At 45.3% G+C, this 24,034-nt stretch overlaps 1 protein-coding gene across 2 annotated transcripts in view; it reads right to left on the reverse strand.

The window, feature by feature from the left end:
* GALNT17 (polypeptide N-acetylgalactosaminyltransferase 17) overlaps positions 1-24,034 on the reverse strand; it is a 436,312-nt gene that overhangs the window by 218,805 nt on the left and 193,473 nt on the right. For both annotated transcript variants that reach the window (XM_038539024.1, XM_038539025.1), the window contains exons 3-4: positions 23,300-23,466; positions 6-180 (exon numbers count right to left, since the gene is read on the reverse strand). In XM_038539024.1, coding sequence (XP_038394952.1) covers positions 6-180; positions 23,300-23,466 — 342 coding nt within the window. The remainder of the gene's footprint in view (positions 1-5; positions 181-23,299; positions 23,467-24,034) is intronic.

The raw sequence follows: 24,034 nt of genomic DNA on the forward strand, positions 1-24,034 counted from the left end.
CCTACCAGCCAGCAGTGAATTCCACGTGGGCATCAAAGAAGCCAGTGACCTGGCCAGTGGCCACTTTCCAGCCCTCGATGCGAGCTCGGATCAGGCCCTCTCTTTTTTGGTTGCGCACCACCTTCACCAGCCCAGGGTAGCGCTTGTGAACGTACTCCTCCAAGGGGGCCTTCAGCTCCTCTGCAAATGACAAAATGCAAGAAAGTCCATCAACATGGCGTTTCACATGTGTGTACAACCCACCGGGATGCCAACAGATCTTCAGGAAGTTCGGAGCGGCAAAAGAGTTGGCATGTTAGTAATTTTTGTAGAAGAGACAACTCAGGCAGCGTGAGGTCAGAAGATATTGCTGACACACCAGCCCAGGACAGCAGTGCTCACCCCGCATCCCAGGTATACAGTTGGGCAGAGTCCACACCTGGCTTTTACTTTCCTACTGCTACAGGCCAGCAGATATCTTTTGAGGTTTTTCTTTGTGGCCTTTCCTCCTTTCTAGGTCAGCATTCCTGCCCTCCGACTGTCCCCTGGGTCCTGTTATCCCACGTCTAGAGAGGTTTTCCCATCTGTACATACACTGGTTCATATAGTACATGTCCTGGGTGGTCCAGACCCACAGTCATGCACCAGACGCAAGGTTATCACGTTTGTTCCTTTGGTCTTCGTTTAACAAAGCAATCTTTGCCTAGGAGTAGAAATGCTGCTCTTGCAGCCAACCTAATGCTAGCAGAGATGGAACATTCTTCTGCAAGAAGCAAGTGGTATAAAGTGTTATTTATATGATCTAATTTAATCCTTACAACAACCTAGGACGGAACTAGATCAATTCCATTAATTAACTAGATTAATTCCACTTTGCAAATTAAGAAACTGCCTTGGGGAGGCTAACCTGTCCCGACATCACACACCTACCAATGGAAGAGCTAGAACACGAACCAAATGTGTCTAACTCATTACATAGACAAGATGGTTGACACCTTTCTGTACCTGAGAAATCACCAGATGTAGGAGGGCAAGGAGGGGACTCATAGATATGCACACTGCAAGGATCCACCCTTGGAGAGTCTCATGCTGTAGGTCACTCATGGGACTTGAGAGCATTCTAGGGCATTCTGATATAAGCAGTCCACAAACTATACTTTAAGAGACATTCTTTTCTAACTTCACTTCACTGGGTCAGAAACTTCTACTGAGGCATAGCGTGTGCTTGAGTACTGACACTGGAGTCAGGCTGCCTAGGGTTCAGAACCTAGTGCAGCCAGGCATCACCTGAGCGGCCCTGGGTGATTTAGCCAATCAATCCATGCCTTAATCTATCTCCTCCTTTGCCGAAGGAAGATGGTGATCGTCATATAGACCTTCTAGGGTGATGGTGAAGACTACGTGAGTTACTACAGACAGAATGCTGAGAACCATTGCTGCCACAATGGAAAGGCTCAACCTTGAGTAGCTGGCACTAGTCATATTTTTCCCTCTTTCCATCCACATAGGTGCAGGACACTCAGACAGAGATTTCAGAGCACCCCAGGGTGCCTGGGGAAGCTGCACCCATGATGGGAGAGGCCTACAGGCTAGATGATGGCTCTCAAACTGGAGGGCATGGCAGGACCACCTAGGGGTGCAGAAACAGAGTGCTGGGCCCCTTCCCCCCACAGTTCATTTTCAGAAGGTCGGGGGCGAGGCCCTAGTATTTGTGTTTCTAACCAGATCCAGGGAGTGCCAATGCTGGAGTATGGGGAACCACTTTGAGAACCACCCAGCTCACACCACATAGGGCTTGTTGGCACATGCTTGGTGCATCATACACCCTCAAGAAATTATTTATTGTTGGTGTTTTCACCAACTGGTTTCACCGGCACTTGCCATCATCCCAGGGTTGTGAGGGGGCTGGTGGAGAAGCCAGGCTGCAGGGACCCTCTGCTTCTTCACTCACTGTTAACTAAGAGAAGGATAATCGAATATATGGGTTTTCAGATTCTAGAAACCATCTACTGACTGAATGTTGGCTGGATTTTCCCGTCTGTTAATTAAATTTCTTGGAACAAAAATTCTAGCAAGAGTGTTGGGCAGGCCATGCCTGCTTGGCTTTTCACTGGGTGGGTGGGCAGTGGATGAAGGGACATGCCATGGAAGACAATGGATCATGCATGGGCACTGCACCCACAGAATGGTACAATGAGAAACCTACCCATTCACTAGGATTAGCCCATGGTGGTAGTAATTTGGGAAATCTCTGTAGGTACAGGTTATTCTGAATGCCAAGTGCAAAGCACTATACCAGTGGACCTACAGGCACTGCTACCCTTTAGCTGCTGGGTGACCTGGGACCTGGTAACTGGATGGCAATCCCTAGACCTGCCAGTCACCATGTCTAAATGCCAAGTGGTTTCTTCATTTGTCCCGTGGTTATGACCGAGACACTCTACTGAGGGTGGAGAGAGTGATAGGCATTTACACTGTTGACAAAAGACAGTGTGGCTCACTACCACTGCTTTCCACATCTCAAGGCCACTGAGATACTTTTCAAAAGGCTTTGAAAAGTGTAAAGGGGAAATGCCTACCCATTTGGTACTAGCCCTATGGCTGTTTTTTTTTTATTTAAGATTTTATTTATTCATGAGACACACACACACACACACACACACAGAGAAAGAAGCAGAGACACAGGCAAAAGGAGAAGCAGGCTCCATGCAGGGAGCCTGACATGGGATTTGATCCCAGGTCCCCAGGATCACACCCGGGCTGAAGGTGGCGCTAAACCGCTGAGCCACCGGGCTGCCCAGCCCTATGGCTGTTAAGAATAAATGAGAAATTTCTATTACATAGAAAGCCCTTAATAGGCATTCAATAAATGTTATTTCCTATTCATATTAGCAACGGAGATCAATTTTATAACTTCCCATGAATGACAGCTTGTCTTCCTAGCTAGTCAACATCAATATGAAGTCTGGGGCCCACCGTATAGGGCTAGACACCATCCTCACTTACAAGATCTGGGGACACATTGTTCTAAACACAACGGAAGTGATGCTCCATGGGCTTTTAGGGGAACATCAAGGGAGATGCCACCATCTAACTGCACAAAATTCAAGGACAAACGATAATGGTCAGGTTTCTCTTCCCAGTCACCGAATATGGTTCTATACCAGAAAGCAGTGGCTTGTGACCTTGCCTGGATTTAACGTCAATGGGTGGAACATGGTTTTAACAGTCTGAGAGACTGGGGTGTTGAGATGTGGAATTGCCTTAAAGCAAGAGAGCCTACAAGTTTACCAAGTTAAAACAAAGCCTTCGGGCTCACCAGGGAAGGAAACCCATCCCCATCCTGACAATGGTAAGAAATGTCACCCCCATCACCTGAGAACCTTTATCATCCTTAACAGATGAAACCATGCTTAGATTTTATAATAACAGTAAGAAAAACATTAGACATATGATTTTTCGCACCAGCAAACTCAGAGAAAAAAACCAAAAATTTGTGTCTCCAAAAATCAGTGTTTACTTTCCAGTGCTCTAAAATCCAATTCTAAATTGCTCCAGAGTCATTTGGGAACCTTTGTGCTTCTTAAGGTTTTGGTAAATAGCATTTGGGGAGGTCAAGAGGGAAGCAGCAAATACCACCTGTAATCAGACGGAGCCAGAAGAGAGATTATCTTCTCCTTACCAATAAAAGAAACACTTGTCATCCAGGCTTAAGGAGTACATATTGGCAACAAGAAAGTTACAAAGACTGAGAACTACAGCAAAAATGTTATTACAGAATTATATCTAAATCCCATCTTTTCAGTGATATTACAGAATAAACCAGGAGTCCGGTCCTGTGACTAAGCCCTGCTCAGAACCAAGTGTTGACCTTACAAACTCATCTCTAGCTGTTCCAGAACCAGTCCATGAACCTTGGTGCCACAAAGATGTGAAATGGGAAGTGGCCACGCTGCCTAGGGCGGAGCCATGTCTGTACCTGTCAACCCTCATACAGTAATTATGTCTTGATGATGAGACCTATGGAATGTTCTAATTCTCCCTCAAGGTATGGCGACTCGAGAGAATCAGTATAAGCTTGGTGAGTGTTTCGCAAATGTTGAGCTGCATCTGAATCACTGGTAGGTCTGGTGTGTGGCCCAAGAACTTGCATTTCTAACGAGGTCCAAGGGGCTGTGGCGGCTGCTGCCCAGGTGAATGTGCTTTGAGTAGCTCTGGCTTCGTGGTGACCACCTGGGTGTGATTCTGAGCAGATGTTCCAGAATCCCAGTGGGGCCCCTGCCCATCTCTGCTTTTCCCACTACCTCAATCTTCTTCTCTTGCCCCCTCTGAAAGATGGAGCTCTTTGAAGGTGATCTCAATCTATGTGATGAGGTTTGTCTTCCCACTTCCAAAACTGGATCCTCATTGCTGGTCACCCCTGCACGAAGCAACCTCACAGTTAAGTCCGTCTCCTGCCCAGGGCCTCACATGATCCTAGCTTCTGTTCTCACTCCCATGACTCCTCTGACTCTTGCTATCAGTGCTACGATTCTACCAATATTACTTCTGCCACCACAGCCACTTATTACCAACACTTCTCCCTGCCAGCAGCTGCTGAGCTTTGGGCATGCCTCTAGCATGGGTTGCGACAGCTGGGACGAGAAAATGGTACACATGGCATGTTCCAATTAAAAGCAAAAAACAAAAAACTCCTGCCTCAAAGCCAGCATCCCTAAGAATGTGGTCCCTACCTGGGACTCACCTGGGAGCTCATGCAAATGCTGGTTCCCAGGCACATGCTGAGAGTTTCTAAGTTAGCTGGCATCAGTAGGGTTGACCAGCACTCCAGATGATTCTCACACAAGTACCAACACTCTTTCAGCACTGATGGATTCTTTTTTTTCACTGTTTTTCGTGTGATAAAATACACAGAACATAAAATTGACTATTTTAATTATTTTTTAAAAATATTTTATTTATTTATTCATGAGAGACACACAGAGAGAGGCAGAGATACAGGCAGAGGGAGAAGCCAGCCTCATGCAGGGAGCCCGACATAGGACTCGATCCCAGGACCCCAGGGTCACGCCCTGAGCCAAAGGCAGACGCTCAACCACTCAGCCACCCAGGTGCCCCTATTTTGATTATTTTTAAGTGAATGATTCAGTGGCATTCCGTGCATTCACAATGTGGTGCAACCATCACCCCTCTCTAGCTCTAGAACTTTCCATCAGACCAAACATAAATCCCGCACCCATCAAGCAGTCACTCTCCACTTTCTATCCCACCTCAGCCTCTGATGACCGCTACTCTGCTTTCCATCTCTATGAATCTGCCTTTCCTGGATATTTCAATAAAATGGAGTCACATAGCATGCGGCCTTTTGGTCTATAAGCCTGGGTCAGCTTTGAAGTTGGGGAAGGAGAGGTGAAGAGTTGTTTTGAGTGTGATCTTTAACACCTAGACCTCACTGAAAATCTGATTCTATATTTTGCTGCCAGTTTGCTTTTCTACCCTCACTTTGGTCATCTAACTGACTGGCAGCTGGTTCCCAAAGCAATTCCACGCTCAGTGAAGGGATCTCTGACCTCTCCAAGGAGAGGATTCAGCCCTTGGATCTATGCCATACCCACAGGCTCCTCTGACACCAGTCTTTCCTCTATCCCTGATGAGAACTTCCAGCTCACCACACTTGAGGCCTTTAAGATCACTCAGGGGAAAAACATGGTCTTCAACATCGGGTTTTAGTGGAGTTATTAGTCATGATTACCCATGACTACATTCTGCAGTGTCTTTTTTTATGAGATAATGTAAAAAAATCAGCTATAATACCATAGAAAGAACACAAAATATGGACTTATGGACTTAAAACACATGACTTTTCAGGTGTGCCTGAGAATATCTTTGTGCCTGAAACAAATAACCAGCTAAATGCATAAAAGTGGCCACACAAAAAAATGATACTGCATTTTAAAAAATGATCTTTTAAAATAAAAAAAGGGAGGACAGAAAAACCTGGTTGCATACCCTGGTCATACAATATATATGGGTTTCACATTGTCAAACGGAGATAGGAAGTTCCAGAAATCAATCCAGGTTTTGTAGAACCTAAAGTCTGTAAAATTTGGAGGATTCTCTTTAAGAAAAAGACAACTCTTGGAGGCGCCTGCGTGGCTCAGTTGGTTAAGCGTCCAATTCTTGATTTCAGTTCAGGTCACGATCTCAGGGTGGTGAGATCAAGCCCTGTGTCAGGCTCTGCACTAGGCATGAAATCTGCTTAAGATTCTCTCTCTGCCCCTCCCCATTTCCCACTCATGCTCTCTCTCTCAAAGAAAAAAAATCTTTTTCATAAATTTTTCAAAAACATATGGGCTTCTGAACATATTGTCAGCAGGGCAGCATACGTGAGAGGTCCAGAGCATGAGTTTCCTTAGCCTCACAGTGAGCACACCCTGGTGAGGCTGATTTCATGGATGCAAAGTTCCTTCTTGCTAATAATCACGACTTCAAATATTTCAAATACGATGCTCGTATGCATCTGTAATGAAGCATCTAGATGCCAAAATCACTAAGCAAGCTAGGGCTGTCAGCTAATCATGAAATGCTCCAGAACACTATTCAGGTAAGTTTCCCTTTCACCGTCAATGAGAGAATGACCTATCTTGCAAACTTCGAACACCCTACAACTTTTAACAGGTATTTGTTTTGCATTTTTGCTTTAACATTTAGATTTTTTGGCACTAACGAAGCACCACATACTTGTTGTAGCCACTTTGACTATATCAACTCTGTTTACCCTAAAAGATGATGCCATGAGGTAAAGGGTATTATTATTCCCCGTTTTATGGATGAGCAAACTGAAGCACAGAGAGGGTACGGTCCTTACTGCAGGTCACACAATTTGTAAGTGACACTGCTACGCGCCTGGTCACTCTGCCTGATTCCCCATGGATGCACTGCTGTGAAATCCAAAGTCGCTGGTCTGCTCATGCAGGGACTGTACCTTGCAAACAGAAGTAGAAGTCTGTCCCAGGTGTGTCCTGGAACTGGCCCCTCTGTAACTCTGAAGCGCCCCTACTCTCTTCTGAGCCTGGTGCATGCCTCTACCTCTGCAGGCATCTATTCACGACCTATCCACGGTCGGTCCATCTCTGAAGAACAAGCCCATGGGCCATTGGAGAGGCTCAAAAGGTATGGGGGCGGGGAACCTGTCGAACTTGGAGTATCTCCAGACAGTCCCACCAGACTCAGAAGGGACAGCCGTGATACACAGGCCATGGTCCCCAGTCCACTGCACGAGCCTGCCTGTCTGAAACCCTGCCCTTTGCAAACCTCCATGGAGAGGAAGGGAGCATGGTAAAATGTTCGTTGAAATAATACGGAAGCCAGCTATAATGCATATTTTATTCTCTGAGCAGCTCTCAGCTTTGTGACTTAAATAATGCATTTTCTGACTGTGGGAGAGAAAAAAAAAAAAAGAGAGGCAGGAGCAGAAAACTTCAAGAAGAATAGGGGAGATTAAAAAGAGATGTTTTTGCTGTGTGTGAAAGTGTTTTAAAGGCTATTCCATAGTGAGATCAAAGCAAGGACCAAAGAAAGCAAAAGACGAAAAGAAGCAAGAAAAGAGATGTAAGGCACAAAATACCAAAGTGTTAAACTAAATATATCACACAGAGTTGTGCATTCATAGAGGTGCTTTGAAAAGAAAAGCCATCCCTGCTTTCAATTCCTTTGTTAAGAAATTCCTCTCCTCTGCTTCCCCCATTTAAATTTCACCTTTAAAAAAAAACCCTACAAGTAGCCCAAACCAACAGGGAAACATTATAATACCCATAGGGGGTGCCTCTAAGCTGCTGCCCCAAATTAAAAGAGTATTCCTCTATCTTGCGCCATCAAAAGGCAGTTGAAAGTCTGGTATTTGCAGCTGATTCTAATAATAAAATGTGAATTTAAGCGATAAAATTTGTCTACAGGCTGGAGTGTGTTTTTCTTTCATTATGTTTCTTATTTACTGCGATATTGATTCTGGACGCTCTGAAGCCGGCCAAATTTTTCCTTGAAATAGCAAAAGTCACAGTCATTAAGGGCGGGGGGTGGAGAGCAAAACAGAACACCAGAAACGTGAAGCCCCGGAGAGATCGGGGTCACATCTTGGCACTGGGTCGCTGGAGTTTTCTTGAAATGCTGCCGGCAGCCAGGAATGGAGGTCAGCCCACCCTCCTCCGGCACTTGGGGTCTCTGCCTTCAGAGCCCTGGACGCTCCAAGGTCAAGGGCAGCGTGGTCCTAGGCAGGGGCAAGGTGTCCCTCATGCTCAAGCGCGGGGCCCACTTGGAAGCGACCCGCGGCACACAAGGGCTGTGTAAGGAGCGGCTCGGGGAGGCCGCGGAGCCCGCTGCGCTCTGCTAACCAGGAGGCTGCAGGGGCACGACAGAGGGGGACGGGGCACCTGCGTGCACGTGCATCAGGCCAGGGACAGCTGCTGGAGGGGGTCGGTGACACGCCCGGTCGTGAGCTGCCGCATGACACCCGCGCTGCCTTGGCACCAACACCTCCAAGCGTTCCCGGCGGCCTGTAGGGGAAGGACTCATAGACCTCCTGAGGGCAGCCGCTGACTGTCCTCTCTTGGGCGGAAGGACAGCAGCGAAGTCAGTCGCGACTGGCCCCCAGGCCTCCGGAGGCGGCCCTCCCGCCCTAAGGGCCGCGGCAAGTCGGTGTTTGCTCTAGGTCGTTGCCAGTCTCGGTCCAGACCCTGCAGCACGCCTGAGGCCCAAGAGCAAGCCGACAGAGCTCGCTCGCAGCCACAGTGATCTAGAGACATTCGTGTCAGGTACCCAGCTCATTTTTTTCCCCAATAAAATAAAGTTAAAGCTCCAACACTGTTCTTTGAGGAACCAATGTGCCAATGGCCTTATGTGGCCTTCCTGATAATGCTTGCAGCCACCTCCAGGGCAGCCCTGCTCCAGGTCTCCATCTGCCCCTGTCTAAGGCTTGCTGATCCCCATGCTGGCCTGGGCTCTTCACGTGGCCCTGGCATCCCTCTCGCTCTGAGGTTGCACAGCACCGCTGGGGGATGTCAAACACTCACCTGCTCACGCTCCCCTTCCTCAATCCTGTGGCCCGGCAAGGCTCCCTGTATCTGACTGAGACTCCCCCTCTCTCTGAAACCCCAATCCACCCATCATTTCTTACACGTGGAGTCCCAGCTGCACACTTCCCTCTGTGTGCCCTGGGTTTCCTTGCCTCTGTTTGGGTACTTCTTCCTCCTGTTGTTTCCTCCCATCTCCCTGTGTCCCAAATCTCTCTCTCTCATAGGCCCACTCAAGTGCCACAGAGACCTCATTTATTTCCCCACCTTGTGGGAACCCCAAGTATAGCCACTATCTTGAGGATACTCAAGATACTGCCCATGATGTGCTTGTCCATCCAGCCCCCTTCCTTTCTGGAGCTTTCTTCCATGGTGACTGTGACATGGTGGTTCTGTGCATGACTCTGCCCTCCTAGCCACTCCTGGCAGGTCTAAGGAAGGGCACCTGACCCATACTAAAGCACCACTTTCCTTACCTTGGATTCCACTGGAGAGATGATCCTGACCCTCTCCTAATGGCCAAAGCTGTGATTATAGCAACTTTGGGCCATCTTTCCCTCCATCTCTCCTGGCCCTGCCTCCCTCTTGTCCCTGGGTTGGGTCAGACACTCCAGCATTCTTGTTTGGCTCACATCGATGCGAACCCAAGTTCTGACCATGGGGCCAAACTTTCAATACTCCCCATGTTGAACCAGGATAACCCCTGGTTCTTGTAGAACGCAACCGTTCCTTTTGGTGCCATAGTCATGGTCACCAAGGTTAAAACTAACTTTTCTCCCACTGGAAGCTGCATTGGAAGACTGAAAGTTAATTGGATTTTTAAAAAAGATTGTACTTATTTATTCATGAGAGACACAGAGAGAGAAGCAGAGACATAGGCAGAGGGAGAAGCAGGCTCCTCGCAGGGAGCCCAGCGTGGGACTCGATCCCAGGACTGCAGAATCACGACCTAAGCCAAAGGCAGATGCTCAACTGCTGAGCCACCCAGGTGTCTCGATCAGAGTGGGTGTCACATAACTAGAATGAACGACCAGAAAAGCTTGTTTGAACATGCATGTATTATAAGACCCAACAATTATGTTCCTGGGCATTTATCCCAGGAGATGAACATTTATTCTCACATGAATGTCTGTACACAAATGCTGATAACAACTTTATCTGTAAAAACCCCAAATGAAACAACTCAAACGTCATTCCAGAGGCCAAGGGGGAAACAAAGTATGAGAAAGCCGTATCATGGAACTAGGCGCGGAAATCAAAAGGAATGAACTCTGTGCACACAGCAACTTGGAGAGGTCTCAAGAGACGCATACTGAGTGAAAAAGCCAACCACAAAGATTAGATACTGTATGGGTCAATTTACAGAACATTCTCGAAATAAAATTATAAGATGGAGAACAGATCGGTGGTTGTCAAGAGTTCGGGATGGGGGTGGGAGTGGGTTGTGGGTATTGAAGGATAACACGGGGGAGCTTTGGAGTACTGGCATAGTTCTGTACCTTAATTGTGTTGGTTACAGGGATGCTGCACACCATGTACGTGTACGTGTAATGTGCTAAAACTATACAGAAGCACCTCCACACACACCGACACACACATGCATGTTCAACCAGTGAAATCAGAGTAAAGTCTGTGTATGGTACCAAAATCAGTGTCCTGGTCATGATGTCCTCCTGGTCATGATCATGGACTGGAGCCTCGCATGACAGTAGCCATTGGGAGGAACTAACTAAAGACACATAAGACTTCTCGCATACTTCTGCAACTTCTTATGAATTGATAATTATTTCTAAATAGCAAGGTGCTTTTGTTGTCATTATTGCATTTTTTTTTCATTATTGAATTTCAAAGACAGTTGGCCTACAAAGAAGCTTTCACTGGGGTTCTCCCACTGTCTCCTGTGTAAAAATATACACTCTCTTTCCTAATCTTTCCTCCTCGTGGCTTAAAATCACACAGGAGAAATGTAAATACACAATCTAGTTGTGATTACAGACCTACAACGCAAATACCGTCACCTTACTGTGATCTGGTTGGGGACAAAAGCAAGTATTGTTTCTGGTTAGGAAGGCTCTCTACAGGCAGGGGGAAAAGCAGGTGATGCTCCAAGGAGGAAGCCTGGCCCGGCATGTTGTTGTGTGATAACAAGGTGTCTCCTGGCTACTTGACTGGGAGCCTCGACAACACAGGAAACATGTTATCTTCCAGAAACACAGGACTTCTCCTATCCCTGCAATTATAAACCAACAAGAAAAGCAAACAATGGCAGCGTGCTATCTCCAAAACTCCTTTTGGAAGTCCAGAGGGTGTAACCCACTCAAAAAAAGTTTTCTAACTCGAGCCATCCTGCTTCCAACCACTGAATGCATCAACCAAAAGAAGAGCCAGATCTGGTGCACTTGTCCCACAGGAAAACATCAGCAACCAGACAAACACACATCCTGGTCACCAAGACTCAAATGCTGATTACTGGAGCTTGGTGCTTTTTGAGATCTCAACCAAAAGAAGGACAGTGTTGAAGCCCAAATATATACAATGAGGCCAAATACAACAACTCCTGGGATGAAGTAGAAAAAAAAAGATCTTTGCCCACCTGCAATTTAAATGAATGTAGTCAGCAATCACCATAACTCAGCAGTGTGCAGGGCGCTGGGAACGCAGCAAGGAGCTGTGGTTCTTGCCCTAAGGGGTCTTACAGTCCAGAGATGGGCAAATACACAAATGCAACTCAGCAGGCCCAGTGCTATGCCCATCTCCACACTAGGTGCCACAGCTGAGAAATCCAGGAAGGCTTCCCAGGGGAGGTGACACAGAAGTAGAGTACTAAAGATGGAGCTATAGCCAGCAAATCAAATAATACTGTGAGCACACTCAATAGGAACATCCTTTATGATACTGCCAGAATTTGTACTGTGGGCTTTTGCAAATATGACCTCTAAACCTCACAATTTAAACCCTGCATAAAAGTCACTATTACCCCCAATGGACTCAAGATTAGAAAAGGTACGTGCCTTGGCCAACATCACACAGGATATATTTTTAAAGATTTTATTTATAGGAGAGAAAAAGCAAGAGAGAGAGAAAAGGCACAGCAGGGGGAGGGACAGAGAGGGAGGGAGAAGCAGGCCCCCCCTGAGCAGGGAGCCCGATGCTGGGCTCGATCCCAGGATCCCAGGATCTTGACCTGAGCCCAAGGCAGACGCTTCACGGACTGAGCCACCCAGGCACCCCTCACACTGGATTTGATTCTACTTTTTTTCTCCATATGCTACTGCTTAAGAACAAAGAAGGTAATGAGGGAAGGTTTTAGAAAGTAGTTGAAAACTATTGATAAGACCTATTAAAATGTATTAAGGGTTATGAGAGTAGAAATAAAGAAGTCTCTAAGGTCATTTTAATATTATTTTAGTCTAATACTATTTCAAGCCATTAATATTATTTTGATGGCTGCATTTACCCCTCCCCTGAGTTTTGAAGGCATGCTAAACTTCCACGGGAATTTGGTAGGCATAGTTTAAAAAGTGACCTCAGTCCCCTTCCATACCTGCTACTTCTATCATATTTCCCTTCTTAACGAGCAGCACATATACGCATCCTGCAACTGGAGCCAGGACCCCTCTATGACTCCTTACTCTTCTTCACCTTCCTCCAAAAATCAATCAGTCCTCGTGTGATTCAGTCTCCATGTTTCCAAATCTAAAGTATTTTCGCATACGAAAATAGGAAATTTCAAATCAGCGGTTAAATAAAGATAGATTATTGAAGAAACTGAGGTGAGCCCACTGAGACAGGGATCTTTATAATGAAACTCTTACACCTGAACACAAAAATGTTCAACCCATTTGGAATTTAGTTTGGGGGGAAAAAATGATTTACCTGTAAGAAACTGTGAATATTTGTGTCATCTGGGGATGATGACTAACATTCTTGGGACATCAATCAAAGAAAAACCTAATGGATTTGCCGATACAAAAATGTAAAATTTACGTTTGCCAAAAATACAGTAAACAAATTAAAATCAAAAGCACAAGTTGACAGAAATACCTCTAAGATGAATGTGAAAGGAGTTTATTTAATATATACAAAGTTCTTACAAATCAATAAGGCGAAGATAAACACTCCAGGAAAAAACAGAATAGGGAGGGGTTCATCAACTTGGCAAATCTCTACAAAAATAAAGACAGTTAAATATATAGTGAAATAAGTCAATTGGAGAAGGACAAACATTATATGGTCTCATTCATTTGGGGAATATAAATAATAGTGAAAGGGAATAGAGGGGAAGGGAGAAGAAATGGGTAGGAAATATCAGAAATGGAAACAGAACATAAAGACTCCTGACTCTGGGAAACGAACTAGGGGTGGTGGAAGGGGAGGAGGGCGGGGGTGGGTGTGAATGGGCGAAGGGCACTGAGTGGGGCACTTGACGGGATGAGCACTGGGTGTTATTCTGTATGTTGGCAAATTGAACACCAATAAAAAATAAATTTATTATAAAAAAAACATGTAAAAGCTCCCATCATCATTAGGATTCAAAAAAAAAATGTAGATTTAAAAGTATGTCATGAGACGCCTGGGTGGCTCAGGGGTTGAACATCTGCCTTGGGCTTGGGGTGTGATCCCAGGGTCCTGTTCCAGGCCCAGGATCAAGTCCCACATCGGGATCCCTGCAGGGAGCCTGCTTCTCCCTCTGCCTGTGTCTCTGCCAATCTCTCTATGGCTCTCATAAATAAGTAAATAAAATATTTTAAAAATATATTTTATTTTTTTTTCATTTTTAGAAATTGTTTTATTTTTTATATTAGAGTTCAATTTGCCAACATATAGCGTATCACCCAGTGCTCATCCTATGAAGTGCTCCCCCTCAGTGCCCTTCACCCAGTCACCCCAACCCCCCCACCCACCTCCCTTTCCACTACCCCTTGTTCGTTTCTCAGAGTTAAGAGTCTCTCATGTTTTGTCACCCTCACTGATATTTTCACTCATTTTCTCTCCTTTCCCTTTTATTCCCTTTTGCTATTTTTTGTATTCCCCAAATGAATGAGACTATATAGTTTGTCCTTCTCCAATTGACTTACTTCACTCAGCATAATACCCTCCAGTTCCAACCACGTGGAAGCAAATGGTGGGTATTTGTCGTTTCTGTATACCTAGACCACATCTTCTTTATCCATTCATCTTTCGGTGGACATTGAGGCTCCTTCCACAGTTTGGCTATTGTGGACATTGCTGCTATAAACATTTGGGTCCTGGTGTTCTGGCGTTTCACTGCATCAGTATCTTTGGGGTAAATCCCCTAAAAATATATTTTAAAAAAGTATGCCTCTTCTCACTCATCAGAACAGTAAAGATGAAAAGGATAGAGTCCGTAGGATACAGAGAAAAGACACTCCTATATCCTTCTCATGGAACTGAACCACATATCTGGAGAGCAATTTATCAATTCATATTAAAAGTTCTTAAAAATTAATATGGAATTTTGGGGATAAGAAGATGAATTTAACTCATGAATCTGAACTGCTTCTACTCACAGTCACTGAAAACCAGAGTAGAGGGATTTTTAAGAACAAAATAGGATAGAACCACACATACCCTTCTAAGAAAACACGAGAGGAGACACAGAGCACAATATTGGGGAAGCTGTGATTGGTAGAAAGCACACAGACAGTTGTGTGGCAACTGACCCCAAGCTCACTGTGGGAAACAATGAGATTCAACTCAATTTACACCAGAGAATCCTCAAGAGGCAGTGAAGGCAAGAGCACCAGGCCATTTGCAAGGGAACCAATCACTAGACCCCCCATCCCTGCCCCATGCCCCCGCCCTGCGACCCCTCTGCTGTCAAAGCCAGCAGTGATCATGAGCAGACAACAGGCTCACTGGACCTTGGGGGGAGACCTCTGATGTGGGAGACAGAACCCAAACAGCAAAGAGCAAAAAAAAAGCAACCGTGCAGGGAGAAAAACCGAAAAACAAAGCACAAGACAAAATATTATTAATATCCTCCAGGGGATAAGAAAACGTATTGCTTCTATTAAATAAGAACAATATGCTATAAAAAGGAACTCTCAGAGAATAAAAATGAGCACTTGGAAGTTAAATCATGATAGCAGAGATAAAAAAAACTGAATAGAAGAGAAGGAAGATAAAATTGAAGAGAGCAAACAAAGCAGGGCAAAAATATAAGGAAAGATAAGGCGGCAGAGAAAAGATAAGAAAATTAAAGGTTCCACCCAAGAGGCTTAATAATGGAAAAATGGGGGAAAATAGCAGAATAATAGGAGACGCTGAAATAGAGAACTGAGAAAAATGGGGAGGGATTATCGATGAAATATTCCAAGAAATCTTCTGAAAACTAATAGACATTCGATTCCAGATTGAAGCCACTAAATGTAGCTTAAATTAAATTAAATTTAAATTAATTAAATTAAAGCCCAATGGACAAAAACTGACCCACACCAAGGCTCATCATTGTGAATTTCAAAAGTCAGGGGACAAAATGAAGATTCCACTGGCTTCTGGAAAAGAAAAAACACAGAAAGGATCAGAACTCAGAATGCATTTGGTTCTTTTAAAAAACACTGAAAGAAGATAATGAAGCAAAAGCATCCAAATTCTGAAAGAAGGTGATATCTATCTCAACCAGGCGATCAATCACAGAAAATTAGGATAAAGCTTTCTTCAGACATGGATGATCTCAAAAGAGTTTATCTTCCTTGCAGTCCTTCTTAATGAAGCTGCTAGCTGTTGTGTTTCACCAAAATAAGCACAGAAACCAAGAAAAGCATAGAGTCTAGCATAGGAGACGGGTCAAAGGAGGTCCCCAGGAGGAAGGTAAGGAGGAACTCCTGGTGACAGTGATGTACAGCCACCACGGCCAACTGTCCACCGTCAACTTGAGGCAGACCCATAGAGACCTGCCATTATGCTCTCTCCTGCAAACATACCCTATTTTTAAACTGAGGATAGATTGTGAATGAGACAAGAACTTTTAATATGAGTTGATAAATTGTTCTCCAGATATGTGGTTTTGTCCCATGAGAAGTATATGTGTCTTTTTCTCTGTATCCTCAGACACTGACTCTTACTAATCTTTGTCATCTTTGCTGATCTGATGAGTGAAATGATGTCTGAATAAGGATAGATCATCCCCATTCTTCCCTATAACTGGATATCCTGGCCACAGGCTGACAGTTTGTGCTCTCTCTCTCCACGCCTGCTGCCTGGATCTGCTGAGGACATTCATTTCATCCCTGAGACATGGTCTGCTTGGACCTCCTCCTAAGAGTAGGCCATGTACCTTGATGAGGTCACAGGCAGGAAACAAAGAGCAGACATTCCTCTTTCTAGATTTTTGCCTTATATCCAGCACTGGTCCACACAGTAGCCTGCCAGATATCCCCACTGGGGTGAGCCCTGTGTTTCCCCGAGCTCACTCAGGACTTAGCTGTCATCTCCCAAAGAGCCTTTTGTAAACAATTAGGATTAGCACATGGGTCAACGCTCTTGTTCCAGACGTGATAGGATATCAGGCATTTGGTAAAAAGTACATTTCTAGAAATAAAGGAACCAGGAAAACTGAGCAAGAAAAATAAACAAAAGGCATCCAGATTGGAAAGTAAGAATAAAATTATCCTATTTGAAAATGACATGTTATTCTAGATAGAAAGCTTTAAAGAACACACACACACAATCAGAGCTAATAAATGAATTTAGTAAGACAGAAGAACACCAGATCGATACAAAAAAAAAAAAAAACCCAGCTGCATTTCCATATATAAGCAATGAGTAGTCCAAAAATGAAATTAAGAAAACAATTCCACTTACAACAGCATCAAAAATAATAAAATATCTAGGAATAAATTTAACCAAAGAAGGCAAGCCTTGTACATTGAAAACTACACAACATTGCTGAAAGAGATTAAAGAAGATCTAAATGAACAGAAAGATTCCATATCATGGATTGGCAGGGTTAATATAGCTAAGATGATAATAAACCTCAAATTGACCTATGGCTTCAATGCAAAACTTGACAAAATTCCAACTGCCTTTTTGCAGAAATTGACACACTGGTCCTAAAATTCAAACATCAACACACGGCTCCCAGAATGGACAAAACAATCTTGTAAAAGAAGAATAAGTTTGGAAGACTTATCTCCTGGTTTCAAAACTCACTATAACAGAAGAGTTACCAAGATAGGGTGGTACTAGCCCAAGGATAGACACATAGATGAATGACATGGGATTTAAAGTCCAAAAATAAACCCTCACATTTTCAAGGCAGTTTATTTTTGACAAGGATGCCATGATCATTCAATGGGGAAAGAACAGTCCCTTCAACAAATGGTACTGGGACAACTGAATATCCTCATGGGGGAAAAAAATGAATTCAGATCCCTACCTCAAACCATATACAAACCATTCACAATGGATATAGAGCTACATGTAAGAGCCAAAACTATAGGACACTTAGAAGAGAATACAGATGTAAATCTTTGTGACCCTGGATTAGATAATGGTTTCTTAGATATGATACCAAAAGTTAAAATACTCAAAAGGAAAAATAAACAAACCAGACTTCATGAAGATTAAAAATATTTGTGCATCAAAGGACACTATAAAGAAAGAGAAAAGACAACCCACTGAATGGAAGACAACATATGCAAACGCATTTGCAAAAAATACTTACAGAATATATTCATTAAGAGTGTGTACCCAGGAGACATAAGCAATTACAACTTAACACTAAAAAAAAAATGACTCACTTTAAAAATAGGCAAAAGATTTGAATAGACATTTCTCCAAATAAGATAGACTAATGGCAAATAAGCACATGAAAAGTTGCTCAAAATAATAAGTCATCAGGGAAATGCAAATAAAACTACAAGCTATCACCTCACATGCACAAGGGTGGCCATAATTATTTTTTAAAAAGGAAAATAACAAATGTTGTTGAGCATGTGGGGAAACTGGGACTTTCATACATTGCTGGTAGGAATGCAAAATGGTGCAGCCACTGTGAAAAAGTGGGGAAAACAGTCTGATGCTTTCTCAAAAAAATGAACCATGGATTTTTCACATGACCTGGCAATTTTACTCCTAGGTATACACCCAAGAGAACTGAAAACATGCCCACACAACAACTTATACATGAACATTCATAGCAGTATTATTCCTAATAACGGAAAAGCAAGAACAACCCAAACATCCCTCAACTGATGAACGGATAAATAAAATGTGTTAGATCCACATAACAGACTATTATTGAAACACAAAAAGGAATGAAGTAGGGGGTCCTTGGGTGACTCAATGGTTGAGCACCCGCCTTTAGCCCAGGTCGTGATCCTGGAGCCCCAGGATCAAGTCCCGCATCGGGCTCCCTGCATGGAGCCTGCTTCTCCCTCTGCCTGTGTCCCTGCCCAACACCCCCTCTCAGGAATAAATAAATAAAATCTTTAAAAAGAAAACAAAACAAAACAAAAAAAGGAATGAAGTAATGACCTATGCTACAACCACATGGATAAACCTGGAAAACATTATGTTAAGAGAAAGAAGCCAGACACAAAAGGCCACATACTGTAGATTTCATTGATCTCAAATGTCCAGAAAAGGCAAATTTCATAGAGATGGAAAGTATCTTGGTGGTTGCCCGAGGAACTGGGAGAGATGGTTAACAGGTTCAGAATCTCTTTGGGGAGGTGAAAATATTCTGGAATGAGGGAGTGCTTGTAGGTACAAAATACCGTGGATATAATGAAAGTCACTGAACTATATATATACTCTTTATAACAATGCATTCTATGGTATGCAAATTATAATCTCAGTTAAAAGTAAGGGAAAATGATAAAGGATGGCCATGACTCAGTGAGTCAAGAATCATGATCTATATAATTCCATGCACCTGAATTCCTTCCCCCTCAGCATCTCAAATAAAGATCAAGGCAAAGAATGCTGAGCACCTAAGCAAAGAAGTGGCTTAGGACATGGCTAGGTAGGATCATGTTCAATGCTGAGAAATGGCACAGAGAGAATGAAAAGCCTTCCAGTCTTCAGTGATGAGAAAACTGAGAAGAGGCAAAGCCCTTCGCTGACACAGGAGATAAGAACAAGAAGCAGGTTTCCAAGGCCAAGAGGGGAAGCTGGTCACTGGACAGACCGAGTTTATGGTTCAGAGGGGCCCTGAGCCAGCAAGGAGGCAGAGGACACAGGTCTGGGGCTCAGAGGAGAGGCCAGGTTGCCCTGCGTAGGAAAGATGGATTTGGATGTCGTTGAGAGCACACACACGGGGGGAAGTGCCCGTTGTGTCCTGATGGTCAGAAGCATGAGTGATCAAGCAGGAGTCAAGGCAGAGGAGACAGTGGTGCTGGGGCCTCAGGAGGAGAAAGTGCCAGGAAGGAAGCCACCAACTATGCCAGCTGTGGCTGGCTCAGAACAGGAAAGTGCCCACTGGATTGAGTGAGCAGTGATCACTAGCCAATTTTGCCCAAGTGACCTCAGTTTAATGTACACGAGCACCAAGAATTGCATCTTACTTTAGCTTAATTTGGGCCAATGTCAACATTCAACCCAAATGAAAGAAATCACTTTTAAAAAACAAAATCCAGATGTCTCGGGATCTGTGTACACAAGCAAGTCAGTGTCTTTTCCTTATTTATCATATTTATTCACACATTCTCTGAGCTAGGATCGACCTCCCTCCCTCCCTCCTTTCCTTCCTTCCTTCCTTCCTTCCTTCCTTCCTTCCTTCCTTCCTTCCTTCCTTCCTTCCTTCTCGTTTTCCTTTCCTTTCCTTTCTCTTTTTTCTCTCTAAGATTTTTTTGAATTTATTTATCAGAGATTAAGTGAGAGAGAGAGCACAAGCAAGGGCGGGAGCAGAGGGAGAGGGAGAAGCAGACTGCCCTACTGAGCAGGGAGCCCAATGTGGGGCTGGGTCCCAGGACCTTGGGATCATGACCCGAGCTGAAGGCAGACCCTTAACCAATTAAGCCACCCAGGCGCCCTTTTTCTTTTTCTAAAAAAGTGTTATTTTTCTTTAATGTATATGATAGCATAGAGATGAGAGATCATAGTTCCCACCTGAGCCAGTCTTGACCAGCCTGAGAACGGGCCCCTCTACCCTCATGAAAATTATGTTTACAGATTTTATTTATTTATTTAGATTTGTTTATTTTAGAGAGAGAAAGAGACAGAGTGTGGGGGAGAGGGCCTAGGGACAGAATCTCAAGCAGACTCCTCGTTGAGCACAGAGCCAGACAAGGGGCTTGATCCCACAACCCATGAGATTGTGACCTGAGCCAAAACCAAGAGTCAGATGCTCAACTGACTGAGCCACCCAGGTGCCCCAGATCTTTTTTAATAAAAGGATGAATATTATGTTTCACAGTCCAGGGGGGAGACAGGAAGAACATTAACTTGTTTTTACCATAGGATCTTAACTATGTACACATGCATTTAAAAAGGGGGGGGTGTGGGGGAATGAGCACTTGTCTCTAGGTAGTCTGTATAGTATTTGTATTCTTCAATTACAAGTACCTTTTGATACATTCAAATGTTCCTGCAAAGGGCATGCATTATTTTGAAGATCAGAAAATGTGGTAAGGGCTGGGGGAAAAAAATGGTTTAATCACACACAAAGAGAAGGTAAGATGGGATAATATTAATGTTAGATGAACAAAATTCAAGGCAAGAAAAAAAAGTATGCTTTTAAGATAAAGAGAGCATTACATAATAGTGACAACCACCACTAATAATGAAGCCACGAAGATCCAGATCTGCAGTTACCAAAGAAACTGACAACAAGATACAGAAATCAAACATTATTAGGAAGATGGGAAGGACTAGTCATTGTAGGAGGAGATTTTAAAACACTATCATCAAAAAGACTTAAGAAAATAAACTCAGACTCTACCTAAATACACAAAATTGATGTCTGGCAGGAATTCAGTTCCATGATTACAGTGTGTGGGGGTCTTTTCAAGTGTATATAGAACATTTACAAAACTCGATAATACTAGTCACAAAGAAAATCTCAACAAAGAAAAAAATCTGAAGTTCCTGTTCCAATTAAAGAGAAGGCATTTCTGGCCTGGAGAAAACAGAGAGGCTAGAGCCAAAGAAAAAAAGAGGGAACCAGAGTTAATATAGTCCACTGGGTATTTGGGGGGCAGGGGGAGCAGAGACAGAAGAGGGTGAATGGGAATTAGCCTTATGGTCAGACTGGACTGAATACCTGTCCCACCCTGTTTCTCACCCACTAACCAGCTTCACTGAGAGCTGAGATGTGAACCACTGAAATGGCACGTACATTTACCGTCCCTGCACCACCAGCATCAGCCCCACCTCAGAATTTGGGAGAAATGCAAATTCTCCGCCATACTCCAGACCTCCTGAAACGGAATTTCCTCCAGGGAGGATGCCTTCCCTTCCTGGTCCTACTTCCCCATGTCCCCAAAGGCGTTCTCTCCCCATCACACATCAACCAACACACTCAAATCTTTTGTCTCAGGGTCTGCTTCCAGGGGAACCTAAAATAAGACATCTCCCAGGGACCATGGCTTGGTTCTGGTTGAGACTGGCTTGTACTTCCAGGTTTCCTCCCTGGCTGGGCCCTGCCAATATTTCCTCAGGGGAGGGAGCCCCACTGGTAGTGAGTCCTCATCCCAATTCAGCCCAGAAGAGACCACTCACTTTCTTTTCTGGATTTGCTGCTCTTCTCTGCACTGCCTCTAGCCACAGCCCCCACTGACCCTTTGCCAGCCCTGTTTTTATTCATTACTCACCCCAGGCTGGACAAGGCTCATCGAAACCAAGTCCCATCCAGCACTGGGAGGCCAGCTGTGCAAGACACAGGGACACCACCTGCTACGTGCTTCCACAGGGGAATGGCAGCACAGAGCAAGGGCCTTGGGAAGGCGGTAAAGGATCCTCTGAGGAGGGCACACATCGGGGACACCTGGGGAACAAGTGGGTGGACTTAGACCAGCAAATGAAGGGCACAGAATTGGGGGTTCCTGTGCTGCAGCAAGAGATCCACAGTGGGCACACAGGGAGGCTGCAGGGAGGGCTCTGGGAACCACATCAGGGAGACAACGTCACGGCTTCAAAGAGCTGAATGAGCCACATTCACACAAGAAGACTATCAGTATCTCACAAGAGACTACATTATCTACAGATAATGAAATGGCCACAGGTAAAAAGAGAAAACGAAGGATGTGAGAAATACAGCAAATGACCCATCAACCCTCAACATCTGGAGGCCCCCGAGAAGGCAGCACCCCGACTGGCAGACTGCCCAGCCCAGGTCCCCTGGAGCCCTTGGTGTGACAGCCAGCCAGCTCGGAAGGGGCAGCGGGACCTCTGGACCTGGGCCGAGGACAGGTGACGGGCTCTGACCAGAGCTCCTGAAGGTAATCAGCCTTCACACAGCGTTGTTCCTCCCCGGGAGTGCACTCGGGGTAATCCTTCTCTCCTCAGCACGCTGAGAGCAAGGGGTTTAGCCTGTCCCTAATCCTTATGCAACAGATAAGCCCCCTTGGCTGAGCAGGCACACTGGCTGGCTTTCCTTTATGTCCTCAGCTTGTGGGGGTTTCTCCCTGCCATGAGCATAGTGCATTTTGGAGGCTAAGAGCCAACACAAAGGCACAATTAGAAGACCAATCTCCCCACCACCCCCTCCACCTCTCGCCTTGACATCAGCCTTCCCCTACTTGTCTCTGAGAACCTCAGAGCATTTCTGTTATTGCCACCCAACACGGGCTTGTTTTTGATTTTTTAAATTGAGCCATCATTGCCTACAGGGCTGAACTCCGAGGCGCCTGTGCACACCACTCATTTCTGAAACCAATGATCATTTTGGGTGCAGCGGCCCAGAGGGGCCTTCGGATGCCAGCTGAACGGCTCCCATTGCAGGACGCTTTCACTGTTTATTTTACCTCCTGGCAGTGGGGTTGGGGGGCGGGGAGTGTGGGCAAATTCAGCCCTTCAGTGTCAACATGTTTAGGTAACATGTAGGGAAGAAATGAGTTTAGACATGAGGCTGGTCATTTATCCTTAAGAGCCACGAGGACGTGCAGTCTAATGGACCAGCGTTGGCCCACATGTCTTCCTCAAAACATCTCCTGCTCCCATTGCGCAGGGGACAGGATGCAACAACACGCAGGCTCAGGCTCGCGTTACAATGCACGTGGCACTTCCCGACTGCTGACACCGTGCATGGGCATGTCCCTCCCCCAGACAGCTTGGCCGCCCCTTACCTTCGTCACTGTTGTCGTCCACCAGGATGATTTCCTTCAGCAGGTGTGTCGGTGTGTGATTGACAGCACTGTGCACGGACCGCAAGATCACCGACAGGGCCTCGTTCACGAAGATAAATATGATGGAGATCTGGGGCAGCTCCTTGGCGTACTTCAGCTCCTTGCACCTGTGGGCAGAGGTGGCGGGAGTGGAGTCAGAGGAAGGAGGAAGGCAGGGGCGCTGTGGATGGACACATGGACATGGCACACGTCCTCACAAGGTGTGAATCCCTGGGTCCCTCTTGGCCCCTCTGGGCTAAAACCTGAAGGGATCCGGTCCCAATTCTCCCAAACTTACCACTCCAAAGGAACCAGAAGCATCTCCCAGGTACATTTACCGTATCATGGGCTGCCTATGTGCCCGTACACGCCACCCGATCCCACCTCAGGGCCCACCTGCCTGACTCCCCATTGGGCGCCTGCATTTCCTGGCCTGGAGCCTACCTAGCTGCCACCTAAGCAATCTCCCTGCCCCCATCTGCCAGGAGCTGACGCATAAATACCCAGCTGGCTCACCCCTGGAGCAGGTGGACTCAGAGGGTGGTTTACACTGACTTCCAGAGATTTCCCCCCCTCACCCAGTGGGATGAAGCTCCATCACGCACAGGGGCAATCTGCACACTGCATCATTTAGGGGTGCCTTCCCTTCCAGGTCCTACTTCCCCATGTTCCTAGTGGTGTTCTCTCCACCTCCCA

Source organism: Canis lupus, chromosome 6 (genome assembly GCF_011100685.1).
Source record: "Canis lupus familiaris isolate Mischka breed German Shepherd chromosome 6, alternate assembly UU_Cfam_GSD_1.0, whole genome shotgun sequence".
Taxonomy (NCBI): Eukaryota; Metazoa; Chordata; class Mammalia; order Carnivora; family Canidae; genus Canis; species Canis lupus.